The sequence below is a fragment of the Musca autumnalis genome, unplaced genomic scaffold (genome assembly GCF_047663935.1).
Source record: "Musca autumnalis isolate F117 unplaced genomic scaffold, ASM4766393v1 scaffold_4, whole genome shotgun sequence".
In the NCBI taxonomy this organism is placed as follows: Eukaryota; Metazoa; Arthropoda; class Insecta; order Diptera; family Muscidae; genus Musca; species Musca autumnalis.
Genome location: NW_027411977.1, coordinates 2,649,549 through 2,671,359, shown reverse-complemented (window position 1 = coordinate 2,671,359; position 21,811 = coordinate 2,649,549). Strand labels below are relative to the sequence as shown.

Sequence of the window (21,811 nt, the reverse complement as noted above, 5' to 3'; positions counted from 1 at the left end):
TTTTGACCGGACTATTACGGCATTCCAGCAAATAATCATCCGTCCCAATTTATGTCCTTCAAAGTACCACTAAGCAGTAAAGTTACTGAAGCCTTCTGTCAGAAATTTGTACAAAAGTCTACCAATTCAAAGCTATAATGGACTACATGTACTCGTACAACATCAGTCGGAATGTTCCACACAGTGGAGATATTTAGCAGACACTTCTATTGACGAGTTTATTGCATTATGGTGTGATTGATATTGATTAAGTGTGTCAATCTCTGTTCAAACGCTCATTTTCAATTAGTTTAACAATATTTAGCATGATACTCTTTTGTTTCTGAAACAAATTCATTTATATTGTTCTACTTTTTTTTTTTTGTTTATTGCCCTGAATGTTTATTTGGCAATTAATCTTTCAAGAATTAATTCTAAACATTCCTTTTGTTGGTAATTTCGCACAGAACGTCTGGCTTTCATCTACGATTTTATTGACCCTCTTGAAATTCCTTAGCCAAAACATTTATCCGTCTGCCTTAAACAAACAACTAATGATGTGCAAATGTCAGTAGAAAATTTCGTTCAGTAGAAAATTGAAAAACATTTTGACCAATGATGATGTGATGGGTCTGTTTAAGGCAGAAAGTGTCAAAACAAAGTAATAAAGAAATATTTTATATATTTTTTTCAGTACATTTGTGTATATTGGGATATCCCAAAAATCGTAACATTTTGTATTTAGGATTTTTATAACAAATGGAAAAATTTGGATCGAAAACTTTTTGTTTTTGACTACCTAATGTATATACTTATGAGTCTGGTAGTTGTGGAATCTACTAAAATTGCAATTGTTGTAAATTAATTTAAATTGTTAAAATTCAAATACTATATTTAGTACACAAATTTGGAAGAATGTAAATTGTCCATTGTCATGTCTAACTTAAATACAATACTTGTTGATTAATATGACTACTAATCATGTTGCCAAATTGTACTCGAACAAATTTATACACATAAACTGGCCAATTATAGGTTATTAATATTTACACTCTTAAACTAATAAAAATCTTCAAAGCTTTTAGAAAATTGATTTAATACCTTTTCATTGAATTTCAATAACCTAGACATCTTCAACCACCACATTTTCCACCGAAGTATGCATATTAGCCAAATTGAATATATTTGTTTTCGATCAAAGAACCCATTGAGCATTGATAGCATAAAAATTAAATTGAATTTCCATTCAATTAGACATAAACCAATCTATTTGTATTCAAGAAAAAAAAAAAACATATCAGAAATGCAGAACCAAAATCTGAAGTTCAAGACTTGAATGGCCCTTCCAAAACACACAAAAACTTTATTTAGAACAAATAATGTTGCCTCCATTTGGGTTTCCACACCATCATCGGTGGAGGGTTCTCAATGACTTTCATTTTCTGTCTTTCTTTCCCACTTTCCTTCTGCCACTCACTACAGCCAGTCACTCACCAATTGGCCGCAAATTGTAAATAAACATAATTTAATTTGTTATTATGATGAAGTGGCCTACTCGGAACAGCCAAGTGACCGAGGCAAATAGGATGTGGCATAGCAAAGAGAGGAAGAAGTAAGAAATCGCAAACATACATTTTAAGTTAATGATGCTTAAAGTTTAAACAAGCAAAAGTTTTTTTTTTCTGTTTCAAAACTTGACTCTTGGGGAATGTATGTTTATGTAAGTATGTATGTAGGTAACCCACAGGCATTGGCATTTGGAAGGCAGGAAATTCGTTACAGAAAAACTTGTTCCTACTGCTTGAAGCGGACCTATTTATTATTATATGTCCTTCTTTGTAGTTATTTTCTAATGGAATTTTGTTTTTCTCCGTACTTCCTGGAAAAAAACCCCAACAACTGAGACATGTTTATTGGCCCTAAATAATGTGGTCATTATTTACATGAACCATCATTTATGGGGCTCAGTTTGAAAATATTTATCAAAGAAGTTATTTTGTAAAAGTTGTTTGTTGTAAAAGTACACTCCTGGTAATGGGGTACAAACCGAAATGGGTTCAGTGGCAACAAAGTGGATATGGTTGAAGGTTTAAATGCAACATAAATTACATCACAACTTGCAATTTCAATAGTCCTACTTATACATAACTGGCTGTGGATAAGGAAAATAGATATCGTAGGTACGAGTAGATCATTTGAAAAAGGTTTAAACGAATAAAATTTATTATTTGAGGATTTCATAAAATATAACTGCCATTTTGAACTTCTTGTCAACCAAGAGATATGAATAATCACAAGCATTGTTGTATTAAGTGTTATACAACTACAACAAGCTTAAGCAACATTTATCCTGCCAACTACAAACGTTTTCACAAGCCATCTTTGAAACTATAAAATGGTTAATGTAAAACAACACACACACAAACTTTCATACCCGTGAGACATTTAATACCAATTAAAAACTATTATTCCAAACCCTGATATGAACTTCACATCTGCTGGGGCAGAAAAAAAAAGAACTCCAATTGCCATGAATGGAGTAATTCCAACCACATACAACCAGCACATGTATGTATGTTTGTAGTTGACTTCAAACAGCAAAGGAAACTAATGTAATTTACTAAAGTATATATAGTGAGGTTTAACCACCGTTTTACACATGAACATTCATATGTACATACGTATTTTTTAGTTAGTCTTAAAAAAAATATACAAGTGTGATTGGATGTGGTGTGTGGTTAGAAATAGAACTTTGATTTTCACAAACAGACACATAAAGCTCATGTATAAACATCCTACAACTTAGGTACATCCTACTGTACGTATAAGGTAGTTTGCAATTAATTTGGAACAACACATTAGGATGTATCACTTGTTGTTTGGATTAACTATTAATACGAAAATGAAAGAAAAACAGAAACATATTATTTTCCTTAATGTTCATTTATTTGTTGTTGTTTCAAAACAAAGTTTAAATACGCAATGTTTTTATAAGTTGATTGTTCAAATGGCGCCAAAAAACAATTCCCAAAATTCTAAAATACAGAACCTGCAAGAATCTACTATTTCTGTAATTTTTTAATATTTTTTTGCTTTATCAATTTGAAATGTTGAACATGTTAAGAGCCAAAACTTTGTTCTTTTACATGCAACATAACAATAGCAATACGACCTAATGTCCCATCGTCTACATGTTTGAATATCCAATACTCCCCACAACCACATTTACAGAAACGCACACAAACATACATAAGCAATGTGGGAAAAACCATTTTTAAAATCCTAAGACAAGAGCTTTAGAAGACGTTATGAAGTGGAATTTGGGGTCGGCAGACCACAAAACGCTTTTGCCACCATGACAAGGTTTCAGATTGTTTTAACAGAGATTAATTTGAAAGATGACATTGAAATGTATAATTCTTTAGGGGAATTCAATTTTCGGAATTTTCTTTCAGTGCTTTTCAGAAAACGAACAAGCACATCTGGTTTCCAAGTGAATATACCACAATAATACTAAACTGTCATTTTTAAATTTATGTAAAATCCTCTAAGGGTAGATATGGAAAAATCTTAAAAGCCCAGTGCGATGATAATTCATTTTATTTCACCCTCATTCATAAAAAAATATAAACTCCATCACTCCATATTATGCTGTGTTCAATTATTGCCATTGACTAATTCGTTTCCTTCTCTCTCTCTCGCCTGTTTTTGTTCATTAAATTACAGAACCCAGAAAAGACAAGACTGATGCACAGCACGGTGGTAATGGTACCCTGTCCCCAAATACCGAACAGCCACCATGTCAGGGCTCTATGCTGCCTCCACCTGGTGGCGGCACTGGAGGCTCTCAACAAAATCACTCACATATGGTTAGTGGACGTGATCAACATGATTCCCATACACAGAATTCCAAAGTGGAAAGACCCAATACACTGGGCACCAATAAATTAGCCAGGCGTGTTAATGTCTGCTATGAACACTGTAAGTAGAGAAATGTTTTATAAGAACAAATATTTATTGACGCACCCATATTTACATATCGCACCTGTTCAACAAATTCAAAATTTTTAAATTTTCACTTTTCATTGAAAAACGACTCGTAATGATCAACTCCACCTACTGTAAAAACCTCTCATTGTTTTGTCTACTCTTTGGTAGTAAAATACCGTTATGTTACTCCTCTTCAGAGTAACTATAATGTATCAACTGATTTATTTCTAGTTGGACCCACGTGTTTCAGGCAATACGATAGCGATTATTTTTATCAAAAGAGTAGTATTTCGAATTGTTCGCTTTTTATATTATAAATCGACCCCATATTTGTAGTTAAACGGGCCTAAGTCGAAATAATATTTCTACTATTTCTGCTAGTCAATATTCATATGCCTGATGAGCTGATTAACCTTACTCTCTCCTTAGGCCATAATAGCTCAATTAATTCAATTAATTAAAAACTTTCATTAATAATGGCATTCGTCCTAATAAGACAACATAAATAAAACAAATCATTTTCTACAAAATGGTAGCACTCGAAAATTGGTTAGAAATATAACCAAATACTTAATGAAATAAGAAGATATCCAGTGTAATGTAATGTAGGTAACAAAATATCTTTATGATGACATATGCTCTGTTCCAGAACCTGCAAGAAGCTACTAAATTTTACTACGATAACATTTTTTCCTTTATGTTATCGGAAAAAATTGTTAAAATTAGTAAATTCTTGCAGTACTGGAACAAACCAATAGTTTTTTTGTATAATATACATTTAGTATTAACGTAAATAATTTTTTGACTCTACTGAAACAAAATATAAAATTTTTAGTTGCTGCCCTTTTGTTAAACACGTGCTATATATTAGAATTGAGACACGAAATATCCATGATTTCGCACATCACCTTATCTTAGTTGAGACAACCACTTCTTCGCCCACATTTTGAAAGAATTCAGTCGTTACTACTGTTCCGCTTGTTCGCATATTTCCGATATTCCAAATAATGTTTACGGATTACTGATTATTAACTTCGAATATTTAAATTGCACAGGGACTGCACAACTACCACAAGTATCCCAACATTCCGATTGATTGAACCGGTCACATAATATGGTGGCTGTGTGGGTTCGAGTCCTTGGCTTTCCTTTTTCACTTGCAAAAAATTTCGATCATCAAGCTTAACTCTAAACGAGAAAATTAATAAAAATCATTAAAAATGATATTCGCCCTAACAGGCAAAATTTCAAAAAATTCTTTTTGTATTTGCTTTCTTATTTTGATAAAAACATTACCTAGCTTGTCAAAAACTATTTTAAATGTATTTTCATAATATTCATTTACCAAAAATGAAATAAAAAAATACATGATCCACATGACATTAAACGAAGTTTACAAGTAAATCAAGCAGACAAGCACCCGAACATGCTACAAAATTGTACAAAGAATAAAAGGATTGAAGAATAACTCGAATAAATCAATAATCCAGTTTCCTTCCGTTCTTTTACTGAGTCAATAAACGGACATGATGCTACTACAACCAAACCATGCACACACACATGCATACATGCATATATGAGTTTATATCAAGTATGTCCATATTTTGTGGTTGGAGTGTGGTAAAAAGCCACACAGCAACACACAACCACCAATGCAATCGGGTGAAATTTTTTATCTCAAAGTTGACACATAAATTTTAAGACCTGTCATAAAAAGTATTAAAAACAATTCCTTTTTCCTACTCGGTCTCGTCTTGATGCAATATGTTTGAACCGTAAGGCAACAGCAATCCGTTATGCTTCCTCGCCTCTTTCGTGAGTTTTTTTTAATGGCGCTTCGCCTGTACTTTGAGTTTCTCGGCAACGGAAAATGGAAAAACTTTTTATTTTGCACATAGAGGCTGAGCAGGCTACTGCATTTTCCGGTGTCATAACAACGCAGCAGGATGGGAAAAACTTTTATGACAAATGAATCTATAAGCCTACAATAAAAATTCAAAAATGAAATATAATTTAGTGACTCCTTTTACAGTAATCATCATCTTTTATATCATTCCTATTTTTGTTTCTTCTTTTAGATCCCGACGGTTCTTCAGGAAATTCCATGATGGGCGGCCCCCCAGGCAGTACGCCTCCACCCTATGCCGATGCAGCTGGCCATCATCATCATCACGGTGGAAAAATGGTTGGCGGCGTTATGCTGTCCGAATTGCCTGAACCTCCAATACCATTATCGGAAATTGGTCCCATCCCACCGCCTCCTATGTTTTCGACCCCATCGCCAACATTAGTGGCTGGGCGACCGCATGGGCCGGGCGCTGTCAATGATAAAGATTATCAGCCATATGATGATTATGGTAAGTTTTGTTTATTCGAACCAATTGTATCCTTTTACAGGACTACTAGGAATAACCATATATTTATTTATTCCTTAATATCCATTTTACGTGTCGTAACAATCTGAAACACTATAAATTTGGAAATAATTAGTTGTCGGTATTTTATATGTAAATTATCAGTATCGAATAGAGTTCTGCTCGTTTGTTATTTTATATTTAAAATATGGCTTAAAGTTCTGCTCGTATTTTATTTTATATTTAAAATATGATTTAATATCATTACACCTTTACAATAGGTTCCATGGTATTTCCCAAATGATATAGGATATCGTATTCTCTTACTTGTAATTTAATTCCTATTTATTTTCATTGACTACACAAAGATGAAACTTGACGAAAAATAACTTCCACGAAATTTCTACAATAGCAAACCCCATTCCATCCCACTCGATATTTCTGCTCTCGTTTATTACTTCGTATAATGTTCAATTTTATGATTATTCACTTCTCAAAGCCAAAGTCTTTTGCCACCACTTGCCAATGTCGAGTTGCTTCAGATAATAATACCGACAAAATACGTGTGCATTTTAAGTGGAAATTGTTGCCACTTGCTGGCAACACAATCAAATCTTATAATTTGAAAATCGCACAAAAAGCTAGTTAATGAAGGAGAATAAGCTTATCTTTGCTGAATTTAATTGTCTTTTCTTCTCATTCGTATTTTTGGTTAAAAAATTCAAAGAAGTCATAAAATGTTAGATAAATTTTGTTGAAATTGAGATTTTAGGAGCCGTTTTGGATTTGGTTTAAAATTAAAGACATTAAGCGCCAAAAGGATGGACAAACTCTGCATGTTGGTAATATTAAGATTGGAACCAACACAGAAATTGTCAAACACAAAGTTGTTGTTTTTTGTGCATATATTTGACTAGGTTTCTGTTTTACTTTCGGTAATTAAAAACTTGAAAACTTTTTTTCAAAAGTAATTTTAAAACTCTTCTTACAAATTATGCTCGTAAATATATGTACTTGAGTTTTATGTTTGGTGATATTAAAATTTTAGATAGACAAGTCGTGAAAATGTTATGGAAAATTCCTACTAAATTCAAAATGGTTGTATCGTAGGATATTACACCAAAATGTTAGAGGATATGTCGATTGTTCAATCAGTATCAAAATTGGATCATAAAGCTCCTTTAAAGAAAACAAGTAAAAAAGTGTCAGTCGGCTTTGCCGACAGAGATATACCCTCAGCCAATGTGAAGTAAAACTTTCATCTACGGGCAGATCGAATTTATTCAGGAACCCTTCAGAATTGTGTGGCCCTTTTTGAACATTTGAACTTGCCGACAAAAATGTGGATTAGGAATTAACTGCCCTTAGACACAAATGTTGAACTTTTGTGGGAGGACCGATATGGGCCATTTTAGAAGTTAAACTAAATTTTGACAAAATATAAGGAGAACCAAAGTTTGGACCAAATTTGTTGGCCAATTCAAGTGATATAGTCCTAGCATTTTAATGACATTTTATTGGGGAAGTTGTGGTCCGATATTGCCCCATGAAACTAAAAAATATTACGAAAACCAAATTTTGGACCGAATCGGCTGATCCATTCGAGAGTTATCGTGCGCACCAGCCGGCCAGACAGACAGACGGACGGACGGACATGGCTAAATCAACTCCAAATTGTCTGAAACACATTTCGTCCAAACATACTTGGGGTCTGAAACCATTATTTCGATGAGGCACATTTTGCCCGTATGAAAAATGTATAAACCCTCGTTAGCATAAATGCTGAGGGTATAAAAAAAAAATAGAAGTCTGTTGTGAAAATATAAGTTATGCTCGTTTAAAGTTAAAATGTTGAGAAAATTGTTTTTCCCTACATTTCCCGTTATAAAATCAAAAAATGAGGTGACCCAAAGAAACCCAAGATATTTTTGTCTTCCATGGACTCCAAAAAATTGTGAATAATTTTCGTGTAACACAGTGCAACATGATAATATTTACTGATCTTTGTTTTAATGGAATAGTTTAGTTTATAGTTTATAATACTTGTCTCAAAATAGTGAAGTTTTATTGAATCAAATGATAGTTTATTTGCTCCAAAAACATGTATCCCATTATATAAGCACATAAAAATGACTATATATATTTAAATTAAGAACGTGTTTCTCTTTCAAATTGAAATCAAAAAAACCCCAATTTAACCAGATTTCATTGCATTGAATCCAAACACAGATGTGATTGTTTTTAACACTGTTTCTTCTATTCCAGATAACGATCATGATCATGATGATAACGATTCTGATAATGATTACAATTATCAACATTATCCAAATCATATCGATACACAACGCATTGAGGAAATTCCAGCCAAAGAGCCCAAACCAAATGCAGTTCCTCTTAAATCGGCCCTCAAAAAGAAAACCGGACATAATGTCAACTCTTCATCATCGCCAGCCACGCCCATACAAGATCATGCCAATGCCAATGGTTCATTGCCGCAAGGAGCTGGCATTCAAGGAAACTCCAGCAGCGGTGTTAATGTTAACAGCAGCAACAACAGCGGTATGGGCAATAATGCAAGTCATACCTCAACAAGTCATCAGCGTCCATTGGTAGTGAGGCAGGATGCTACCAATAGTTATAATTTAAAGTGAGTACGCATGAGTTTATGAAACCCGAAACAGTTTTGAAGAGCATTTAGCTAAGATCGTATTCAAGTTTTCTTGAGTTCTGTAAAATATTTTAAATAATTTAGTTATGAATGGAGTTTTTACTTTTTAACTTTTAGAGTAGAATTTTTTTAAATACCTACATATGAATAATGGATTCCATTTATAATCTAGATGTTTGGTTTACTTAAAAAATACTTATACAAAATATTTTAAATCTAACTTTTAATTAAACATTTTCTTTCTTTCTTCCCCTCACTCTTCATCACCCAAAATCCGCGGTGTATTATTGGAAATTGAAATGAAAATGTTCCCATTAAACACAATTAATTTTATTATTTTTTTAAACCACCACCCAACCTACAAACCAACCAACCCACCAACCATTACCAACATACCTTTATCCTTCTTACGTTCTTTCTTGGTTCTTCCTTCGTCTGTATGTATGCCACAATTTCTTATTGTTTTATTTCTTCCCCTTTGAAATAATTAGGCCCATACTACGACCACGGATTAGAATATGGTAATAATTTAAATTATGTTTTTTCCTATATAAAACGCAAAAAAGAAAATATCTAAAATATTTACCCAAAAAACAAAATACCTGCTATTTATATTGTGTGTACTGTTTGTTTCTTCTCCGTTGTGCTTTTTATTTGTATTTCTATTGCATTTTTGGTTTATTAAATGTTTTACACAAATACTGAAACACCTGTGCCACACATACATACATACACCTTACCACAATTGTCAATATGTTTGTGATTCAAAATACTCCACCACCACACCACCACCACCACCTTTTGTCGAATATTTTCCTTAATATCTCCTGTTTTATAACTTCGTTTGCCTTTTTCTGTAGTTATTAATGAATTTTCATTTGCATGGCATTTTATGGTTGAATAAAAATTTATTATATCAATATTAATAGAAACAACTATTTCTGACCGGAATTAGCCTAAAACAATTATAAGTATAAACCAGTCATAAATTAACAATCGGTATCGACAAATATTTCCTATGCTCATGAGCATAGGGAAGACGAACCGAAGTACACGTTCCTGTACACCTGTATTATTCTATACTTTAAATGGTGTCCGAAGCTGTTCTAAATATGGACTTCAGTCTAACTCCAGCACATGACAATTCTCCATTTAAATTGTCTCCTTTCTTTCACAAAAGGCTTTAATCTATCATGTTTTCTTCCGATTCCTCTTTCGTGTGTTTCACTTCGCTTCTGAGTGTCCCTATTTGCTACTTTAAGGGGTAAGGAAATTTTGTAAGTGGTGTCCGTTCTAGCGGTCGTTTAATATGTCCACTTGGAATGAAAAAGGAACCAATATAAAACCTGGACTGTCGACGCTCTCTAGTTTAATCTCTAAACATTTTTTGGTCGTTTCAACATTGTTTTCTACACAATGCAACAATTTATATAAACAAAAAAATCAAAAACAATGCTAACGATGTTATATACAATTTCATACCGACAAAATAATGGTTTCAGACCCCAAGTATGTTTGGACGAAATGTGTTTCAGACAATTTGGTGTCGATTTAGCCATGTCCATTCGTCTGTCTGTATGTCTGGCTGGCTGGTGCGCACGATACCTTTCGAATGTAATGTTTTATCCAAACTTAGTTTAAGTTCGAAAATGATGAGTGGACCGATATCTCCTTCAAATACCTTTCCCACAAAAGTTCTGAAATGTTCGGAAAAATTGTGCGCACGATAACTCTTGAAGCGAGTAACCGATTTGGTCCATACTTTGCACATCGTGAAATTTCTCCCAGATTCCAATATGGACTCTATCGGTCCATCGGGTACCTCCCACACAAAATTTCGGAAAAGTTCAGTATAGGACCTACTTTAGCACCGCTTTGATTTTTGTTGTAACAACTTGTATTCAATGCCCCCATTACGACGGTTTTATCAGGGGCAAGTCCATACTTCCTGAGAAAGAAGTCCCTATGGCATAATGTTTAATGGTTGGAGCGCACGATAACTCTCGAACGGATCCGCCGATTCGGTCTTAAATTTGGCGTTCATAACATTTTGTTCAAACTTAGTTTAAGTTCGAAGATAGACCCTATCGGTCCACTCCTTCAGGTACCTCCCCCACAAAAGTTTAAAAATGTTCGGGAAAATTGTGCACACGATAATTCTTGAAGGGAATAACGGATTTGGTACATACTTTTCGTATCGTAATATCTCTACAGGACAAAGGTCCACTCCTTCGAGTACTTCCCACACAAAATTTGTGAAATGTGCAAATTAAGGCTTACTCTCAAATCGTTTTTTTTTTTCTTTTTGTAACAATTGCCTCCATTACGACAGTAGACGTTTTTTTCAGGGGAAAGTCCATACTTCCTGACAAAATAGTCCGAAAGGTTGAAAATACCCCTATGGACATGGTGCCATAGGGGTATTTTCAACCTTTCGGAATGGATCAGCCAAATCGGTCCAAAATTTGTACTTCAAATCCCTTTGGTTTTTGTTTTAACAACTTGTATTCGCTTTCCCCATTACGACGGTACATGTTTTTTTCAGGGACAAGTCCTTACTTTTTGAGATAATGACCCAAAAGCTCAAAAAAAGCTTGCTGGCAATAACTAAACTGGGTAGCACGTAACATAACACTGTGCAACAATTTTAAGGTAATCTTGTGCTAACAATTCGAACTGAGGATTTTTTGAACGTACATACCCAAACGACATGAAACCCTAGTTGGGTTTTGTTGTGTCAGATCCAGCTCGGATTTTATGGCCCCATCTAAACCAGGCAAAATCTACACTTTTTTGCATTTATCAGGCCTCTATCTCAGAAACGAATAGGAATTTGGCTTTGCTGTCTTTAGCAATATTGCAGCCCTAAACCACATAAGAAAAACTCCATCTAGGGCATCAAAATCTATAAAATATAGAAAATTTTACATAAATCACCACACCCACTTCTTTTTTATGCGAACATTCGTTCCTCCAATCAAATCGCATTTGTTGTTACAATTTTGAAAATCTCTTCAATTTGAAACCAAGCAGCAATAATTGGCAATTGATATCTGAAAGGTCCTTAAGGTACTCCATTTTACCTTTTTGAATAATCTTTAAGTAGATTTCATTGTTTTTCCATGAGGACACTTGGGTAAATTGCAAGAAGAAATACTTATTTTTCTTTGCTCTCCAAACTACTTCATTCAGAAATTCTGTTGTCTACTTTACGGCTGACGATGTCGTTCGTTGCTATGTGAATAATGACAACCTTTGCTAAATGCCGTGCTACATACAATTGAATTATTGTAGCGGAGGGGCGTCTTTCTTTGACTGTGTGCATCGTTATGGTTTGTTGGCATTCACACGCACAGCTAACGTTTAAATTTTTTTAACAACAATAATGATAAGAATAATAATAATAATTGTAACAAAAAATTCTTCCAGTGTTTTGCAGTCAAAAACACTCTGTTCTGCTTAAGACCAGAATCTTTCAAAAGCAAATCAAATAAGTCGATCGCATTGTACGTTCTATAAGTCAGTAGTCCCACGTGCAAAATTTGCAGTAAAGAAAATTGAGTTTTTGGGTGAGAGCGGGGTGCAAAAATTATAGAGAGGCTCTTTCCTCGCCGCTCTCTCCCAAAAACTAAATTTTCTTTACCGCAAATTTGGCGCGTGTGACTACTGACTAAATAAAACCACGATTTCGTACATCCTTTGTAATGCCCGTACACTTCATTTTTATCAGAAACATATTAAAAATATGATAAACTCTCTTTATTTATTCAATGCGTGGTTGTACGTAGTTGAATTTTATTTTAAGGCCTAAAACCCACTAACCAGACAAGAATTCCTTGCAGCATCCCACATTCGTATTTCTGTATGGTAATGATAATGTTTGTTTCAATTTATGTTGATTCACGCAGACATCTGTAATGGTTTTTATTCACTTATCATTTACATATACGCATATTAAAATTTCTAAAAAGGAATGGAATTTGATTATCTATTTGTTAATATTGCAGCACTGCATAAACGTGCCTCATTAAATTGTATTCTTATATGATGAACTCTTACTTGTCAAGTATTGCAATACGAAATTACTGGTCAGCCTTTTAGTTACTTTGAAAATATTTTGATTTTTTTAATTCCACATATTCGGATTCTTTAATAAGTATTGTGTAGTTCATATATTTTATGTGTATATTGAGTCATTACTATATTAAACTATAATGATTTAAAAATTTTAAAGAGGTTAATATAGTTTCTAATGGGTTCATTATAAACGATCGAATTAACCTCCGGTTTTTGTTAAATGATTCCATTATTTTTTAATTTAATTCGCACAAAACCAAAATTAATGGCCTGTTTCATTAAGGCGATTCGAATACAAATTCGTTTGAACCCAGCAGAAAAGTTATTACCAAGAAATTACTTTATTTAGTAAATGTTGGCAGTAGTAACTACTTACAAATTGACCGTAAAAGTCATAATTTTAGATGGGTCTGTCATAGGAAGGAAGTACTTAAGGATGTTTTTTAAGTATATGTGGTTAACTACATAACGATAGTCGAAAAAGATGAAAACATACGTTCAATTTTTAGCAAAATGTTGTAGATGAATTTATGTTCAAATTCAACACTCCACACGTTTGTTGTTTTTCGTTTTCTTTTATTTTGCTCTATGCTAGTTTTGAACACACGAACTTTAGCAAATTTTTAGCAAAGCACACTACACACTCTGCAATACTTATGATCATTAGGGGTTGTTTAAACACATACATATACACCAACATTTCGTAATTTTGTTAGCAAAAAACACCCGTGCCGACAATGAGATTTAAACACAACTCTAGGATTTGTAGTCGGACTCACAAGCTTTGTTCCAATGTACTCATTAATCAGTAATGAGTAAAATAAGTAGTTATGTGTAAGCCAGTACATATGTACTGCCTGATAATGCGGAGAGTAATGAGTGAGATCTCATTAGTCGATAATGCATGAAGTGATGATATGCACATACCGAATTTTTGCTGGGAACTACTACCAAACTTCTGTTTCTTGAAAAAATAACTGATTCATTTTTGTTTTCAATCAAAAAAAATTTGTCAACAACAGGAGTTTAGTAGTAATTCGAACGAGTTCGAATTCGATTCGTTTTAGTCTAAACTTCATGAGAAGACGGAGCTATTTACTTGTTACGAGAATTGACGAACAAATTCAAATTTATTAAAACGCAAGAAATTTGCTGCAATTAAACGTAAAGTGATTAACAGAAGTTTGACGGTAATTTTACCGAAATGAACATGAATCAAAACCGACAATAATTTAAAAGGCTATGCTGGATTGTGTATATCCCTGTTGTTGGCATTGCTGTCAAATTTAATGTATGACCATTAAAACTATATTCCAATTTGTTATAGACAAGTGATATGTTACATCATTAAATGATGCAATTGGATTGATTTTTCTTCAAATATATTCAAACAATTTTCAATTTGTATGCCTTTAATAAACTTCTTCTATACACACACACACAAATACAATTTACATAACCTCTTCGGTTGGTGAATACAAACAAGTTTGCCAAAGTTTATTTGATTATTATAGGAGAGAAAAAACATTTATTGCTTTTCTAAAACTTGTCAATGGAATTGAATGAACCTCCCACCCAAAACATTCATCGAAAATTCAATTGTAAAGTCGTCTTCTTTACTTTGAACTGACACAAAAGCAATCGAGAATAAATTTGGCCTTTACATTCATTGTTTGTCGTATAAAAATTGGAAATGTTGTCGCATTGTTTGGAACAACTGTGAAACGAACGTAAAACGTGTTCTACTATTCCGCTAATGTTATTTACTACTGCTTTCGAAACTGCAGTTCTGACATTGGCATTACCAGTCATGCAGTGTATGATGGAACTGCTCATGTGCAAAGTGCCTGTGCCAAACCATTTCCCCCCTTTGGATATTTTCTTAAGATTTCCCACATGCAGTACGCGTTGCGTTGTCCTTGCTACTGTGCATACCAATATTCAGACATGTGTGAACTTGATGCAAAACGAAAGTCGGCGGGAACATCTTCGCATTGAAAGAAGCGTAAAAACGTTATTTGCATTGTATGTATACACTACTACCTTTTCGTTGTCATTTTCGGCTAAATCTTTTCCTTCTTTTGTTAAGCCACCATGAAAAACGAAATTCAATATTCACTTAGCACAAATACTTGTGAATAATAAAAAAAAAAATGAATGGCATGGCAATGGGGAAACATAGAATTTTATATCTTTTATGGGTGTCATATTCACACATAAAAGTGTTCATCTGTGAGTTGACTATCAGAATTACTTTGTCATGGAAGTGGAAAAGTAAATTGAAAGAAAGAAACCCAAAAAGAATATATATGTAAATATTTATGCAAAATAAGAACCACAAGCAAACTTACAAAGGCTGTTTATGAAATACATATGTATGTTAGAAGTGGGAGAGAACAAAGATTAGATGCATTTTTACGATTCTAGTCGATTTTCTTTCTTACAATGAAAAATTTATGTTGTAACAAACGATTTGCAAATATAACAAGTAAAAAGTATCAGTCGGCTTTGCCGATAGAGATATACCCTCAGCCTGTGTATATTGAAACAATTATTTCCCAAAAATGTAAGTATTTAGGGGGTTTTAAAAATTTTGGGCGTTTGAACCGACAAAAATGTTGATAGAATTAAAGAGCAAAAGTTTTGCGGAGGAGATACTAAAAGGAATTGATCGACATTGACCATTATGGAAGTGGATATCCAGGCACTACATATGGTGCCTATGGGGTTTTTACACCCTTATATAGTCGGTCGCTCCGGACTGTCCTTTCTTTACCCTTTTTTAATTATGTGATTTGAGATTAATGAAAGTTCAAAACAAAATATTGAAGCTATTTTTATCATGGATTTTTATGATTTTGTTTTGTTTGATGACAATTTTAATAAGAAAAAACTTGACAAAATCTCAAGAAATTGTAGACTCTTGCAGGTTCTGGAAAACAAACATATACATTAGAGTGGGGCGATTTGTGTGGAATGAAAAAAACCTTAATGAGCCCTTCGCGTTTCTGATTCCTGGGATTGAACTGAGCAAAAAAGTTCTCCTGACCATATATCTACCGTGAAAATCGAGCCTCCCGATTTTAAATTTAAGTTTTTTATTGACGTTTTTGGATATTTTGGCATATAACAGCCAAACCATTGAGATTTTCGATCCAACACAAAGGCAAAAATTGTTTCCACAACGGATTTCTTTTGATCCTTCTTCCTTTAAAAGGGGTAAATAATGTCTTTTGAATAAGCTATTATTGTTTTAAATCGGTTAACAAATGGCTAAGTTATAGTGGTTTATGTCTGAAAACCCCCACAAAAAAACCTATAAAGGAATTTCTCATAATTTTCAAAAATATAATGTTTTTTTGTTTTGTTCAATATTTATTTTGAAAATTATGAGAAATTCCTTTATAGGTTTTTTGTGGGGGTTTTCAGACATAAACCTCTATAACTTAGCCATTTGTTAACCGATTTAAAACAATAATAGCTTATTCAAAAGACATTATTTACCCCTTTTAAAGGAAGAAGGATCAAAAGAAATCCGTTGTGGAAAAAATAGGATATGTCCGTTTAAATTTGCAAATGTAAGAAACCCAGATTTTCACTACTTTTACCGTTATAAAAAAATAAAACGATGTGACCCAAACGAAATAAAGGCATTGTCGTTGTCCACGGATTCCAACACGATATAATTTTGCATCAGAACACTTGAATATTTTTCGGGTCAAATTTTGTAGCACAATCTCATTTATCGACATTTTCCGAAAGGTTTGCACATTCTTAAGGCCAAAACTGCCTGAAGGAGCGTTCCAATGCTTTTGCGATGTATCAGAGAGTTTTCAAGTACTGTCTTGGCTACAATTTTTGCCTTTGTGTTGGATCGAAAATCTCAATGGTTTGGCTGTTATATGCCAAAATATCCAAAAACGTCAATAAAAAACTTAAATTTAAAATCGGGAGGCTCGATTTTCACGGTAGATATATGGTCCAGAGGACTTTTTTGCTCAGTTCAATCCCAGGAATCAGAAACGCGAAGGGCTCATTAAGGTTTCAAATCGCCCCGGCCTAATATACATACATACAAATTTCATGAAACAGAAGTTTGTTAGTAATTAGATCGACTTCGATTTCGAGTCATCATAGAGAAAAAAAGATGTTGAACAACTGCAAAAATAATTATTTTTGAATTTAGAGCAATGCACAGTGGTGGCACTTACATGGGAATGTGTGACGAAAATACTTCTAGATAATATATCGAACTGAAATTTGTATCAATGTGTCCTGGTGGCCTAAAATCGCTCTAACAAAAATATTGCAGTTCTAGGACCAAGTTTTCGCGTGGTTTCAATGTAACGAATCATCCTGAATGGAAGTATTTTACTGTTACCAACACATTGTTCGACCAAGTTAGCTGTAATCCGGTACTAGGAGTTCTTATTGTATAGTAAACATCCCCGAGAACAATTTTCAGTATTGGTCCATGATTTGGTATACTCCTTATATGATTTATATCTCGATTTATTTCGACATATTAACCATTCAAACCGAATAGGTTTTAATAATAAAGTCAGCGTGCAGAACACTAATTTATAAAGAAATGTGATGTCGGTCCACTTCTGACCACAGCCTTCATATAGGGTTACCATCCATTTTTCGGTACTTTATCAAATTTAATCGACTTTTTCTGCAGAATTGCCTGTAATAATTTAGTTAAGATTCTCAGTGCGGGGAAAATCTCCACGTTTTGGCATGGTCCAACATTAGGGTGTCCCAAAAAGGAAAATTATTTATTAAAGTGAATACACCCACAATTTTTATTTTACTTTCACGAGTTTTCAGTGCGACTCCAAGTTACCATGATAATAGAAATCGGTAATAGCGCAAAAAATATAAACATACGTATAAGAAAGAGTAATAAAATTACTTTAAAATATCCCAAAAAATATAAATTCACCACCGCAAAAATTCTAAACTGTTTTAAAATCTACAGGCTCATGGCTTCATGTTGGTACTAGTGGCGATTCTTGCAATAGTATTACCAAATATTATTACCAAAATGTGTGCTAACCCTTGGAATTTAAACTTAAGTTAAGGCGTGAATAATAGTCATTTGTTCTTTGTAATTTAAAAATATAATTATTTATATCCAGATTCAATAAGAGCCTTTCAAAAAACATTAATTCCTTCTTTTTTACTCGCATTTTTTATATAATTTAAAGCCGAGCTATTTAATACGTTCCTTATTTAATGTAGCAAATCGTCACCATAAATGACCGAAGACGTAACCTACATGAAAATCGAAATTCGTTTTTTGATGGAATCTGTTATAATAAATGGCATTTCGGAAAATAGGATAACTTTGCAGATTTTGTTGTAATGACGGATCCCAAAACCATGCGTTTTCGCGGTTTTAGTTTCATTACTTACTCCCATTCATACATGATTGATAATACCCCAAATACTCGCCCTCATAAGATTGATATTCTGTAAAATAGTTTTTCATTTTATAACGTTTTTTGCTTCTCCTGTAAAGTTTTGGTTTTGAGGGTTACGTCTTCGGGCATTTATGGTGACGAAGTGCTTCACATTATTGCCTTGTTATGAAACTAACTAAATATGTGTATGTGTGTGCCACTTTAAGTAATTCATGTAAAAAGGCAACCCTTGAACATGTCCTTAGAATTACAAATATACAAGTTTTACTTTGGGGTAACTGCAAAAAGTCTCAACCATTTTAATATTTAACGATTTCGAAATTTTCACATCTTTTCACATTCTCAATAACCAACTAACACCAACCACTCACATTCCAACATTTAATATTTAAAGCAAATTCCAATTTTATAGCTGAAGAGTATGCAAGAGGATATCGGGTTGGAGATTGATAAGAGAAAAACCAAATAAGCCACAAAAATGTGGAAGTGTATAATTCTCTTCATGTTTATCATGGATGGTTGTTAGTTTCTGCAAGTGTTTGCTGTTGATGATCCCTTCGAGTAATGTGAGCATTTCAAACATTAAAATCCACATGAAGGATGCAGTGAGAAATATTACATCCGTCGCTTGAGGAATAATAAATTATGGAAAAATAAATAAAATTTTATAGAAATCTTAACTTTTTTGTGGCCTAAGGTTTTTGCACAATAGATTGATTATTTTGAAAACATAGCCAAAGAGATATTCTTAATTAAGTTAACAATTTCAAATTTAGCAGTTTCCAATTGAATCTTCTCCAAGACATCAAGTAGCGTAGCCATTTTACTTATTTACATTAAAAAATAACAATTTCCTTGTTGATAATATTTTTCAGAATTAAACAAAAATACAAAATATTGTCAAAAAATGACCAACTTTAGAAACATTAGTGCTTCACAAAATAACTATTTTTGTAATTTCTTTCTCAAAATAGCTAAATCGATTTCCTTAACCAACGCATCTAATTACAGCCCCTAGAAAACACATTTGCTTACCAAAACATTGGCTGTATTTTTGAAGTTTGCTACGGCAAAACATTCTGACCAATTATTTGAACAACCCGAAAAACAACAACGATACACGTAGAAGACAAACGATACAGCAATAATTTTAACAAAATACAAGTGTGTCCTTGTAAACTGCTGACTATAGCAACGATGAACAAGAAAATATTACAAGTTTCATTACTACTTTCTCATTCACAAGTATTTTTTTGCCTCCTTTTTATATTAGAAAAAATTATAACCCTAAGGAAATGAAGAAAAAAGAAATGCAAACTTTCGCTTAAAGACACAGCTGCTATATTTTGTAATGACAAACGCCAAGAGATTTGTGTACCAATTTGTCCTCTTGTCTGCAACCGACGATTCTTTTTTTTTGCCTCTAGATTCCATAACTTGTATAAGATTTCTTCATCATTTGATTGTTAACAAAAAAACGAGAAGAAGGATATGCGTGATAAATTACAATCAAATGTTGTTGCTGTGTCCGTAAAAAATCTTCAGAATATTTGATCTAATGATCTACTTGGGTATACATGTATTGAGTTGAGAAAAATAAGGACAAGACGGCATTAAGAATTTGTTTATTTTTCATTTATTTATTTGTTCTTGCAAATTAGACGTAAGTGAAGTGAAACTGATTACAAAAAAAAAACAAACTCACGTACATATATGTATAGTCGATGTTCACACATATTGATACATACTCTTATGTATATACTTATGTATTTGTTACCTTCAACCTGAGAAATCAACACAAGGATGATGACTTATCTCGTGTAAAAAAAAACATGTACTGTCATTCACTTGATGTCAAGTTTTAATAAAATTTGAATGTCGTACACCTTCAAAGACTTTGTTTATTTTTTTTTCGTTGTTGGCTTGCATCAATTTGAATCATTATCATATTGAATTTATTTATTATCATCCACTCTATGTTCAGTTAATGGTTTTTGAATATTCTAACGCCGTCATTTCTGCGGCCATCTTGACTTTGTTCACTTCACCTTGTTGTTTGGGATTTAATTCATGCCCAGCAATGCCTGCTCCTCCTGTCTTACGGCGTGTTTCTTGGCCATGAAATGAAAGAAAAACACGGCATCGTTGAATAACAATTTCAATTATTTATTCATTAATGTTTTGAAGAACTTTGTCTTGAAGTATGACAACAATTAAGACAATCATCGATAAAATTGCTGATATTTTTGTTTTCACTAAAACAGTCGCCATTTGAACAGAAAACGATATTGGAATGTAATGAAGGGGAAGAGTCGTTAAATTGGGTTTTCAAATTTATTTTATTCTACGCCGACACCAAAAAGTTCATATAAGAAATTAGGGGTCGATTATCGATAGCAATTATCGTTAAGTGGATTGTCAGTTGTCAAAATTACTTTATGTATGGCAACCTTCAACTGAAGTTGCGAATCTCAGTTGACGAACCGGCTATTTTTCAGCAACCAGTTTTTTTCAGTTGCAGTGAATATTTTCAAAGAAACAAGAAGTAAAATTGAAAGGAAAAATACATTTTCTTAACAATTGTTGATTATTTGTATGATTAATTAATTTTGTCTATGAAAAATATGGTGAAAATAACAATAAAAGAACAGCCCTTGTTTTGTCTTTTCCTCCTCCGACAATTTCGAAACGATCCAATTTTGGCACAATTTGTCCTCTTATCATGTGATCATTGCCATGGGACTTTTGGAAACTTCCCTTCGCAAAAAATCTTAGCGCAGCGCATTGCTATTGCTGTTGATCTGTAACTTACTTTGAAGTCATCCTTTAACGTTTCCATAATGTAACCTACAGCATCCTCTTCAATCGAAAATACGCCTTAAATCTAAAATAATTTACTGATTATACAGATCATTCTAACATCAGCTTCAACTTACAGTGCAGATGGCAATTCTAATGGATTCGACTTGTCCCTCCAATTTCTTCTAATAGATGCCATGTACTGTACATTTTCTTCATCATCAAAGAATAATTCTACTGAACTTATAATTTTAAAATAGATTTTTTTCGAATTGTGCCTTTTGGATTTTAGAGTTCACAAGTTTGAAAAAATACTGATCGATAACACGTTTATCGTCAACCCAGTTGGGTTGACACCAATGATACAACATTTCATCTCAGTTGTGCTGACAATTGACAACGCAACTCAAGTCATGGTACACTTAAAAAGTAGAACTAAAACCCAAGAAATTTCTAAACAAAACATAGGAAAAGTCAATGAATTATTTTAATTTCAAAAATTATTTAAGCTATAT

The 21,811-nt window shown here is 33.1% G+C and overlaps 1 protein-coding gene across 23 annotated transcripts in view; it reads left to right on the top strand.

Moving 5' to 3' along the window:
• LOC141404013 (phosphatase and actin regulator 1) overlaps positions 1 to 21,811 on the top strand; it is a 553,592-nt gene that overhangs the window by 522,318 nt on the left and 9,463 nt on the right. For 14 of the 23 annotated variants that reach the window (XM_073987202.1, XM_073987207.1, XM_073987203.1 and 11 more), the window contains 3 exons: positions 3,706 to 3,960; positions 6,048 to 6,326; positions 8,589 to 8,970. In XM_073987202.1, coding sequence (XP_073843303.1) covers positions 3,706 to 3,960; positions 6,048 to 6,326; positions 8,589 to 8,970 — 916 coding nt within the window. Of the gene's footprint in view, positions 1 to 3,705; positions 3,961 to 6,047; positions 6,327 to 8,588; positions 8,971 to 9,482; positions 9,513 to 21,811 lie in introns of all 23 variants that reach the window. The other 9 variants (XM_073987199.1, XM_073987200.1, XM_073987193.1 and 6 more) reach the window with 3 other exon arrangements.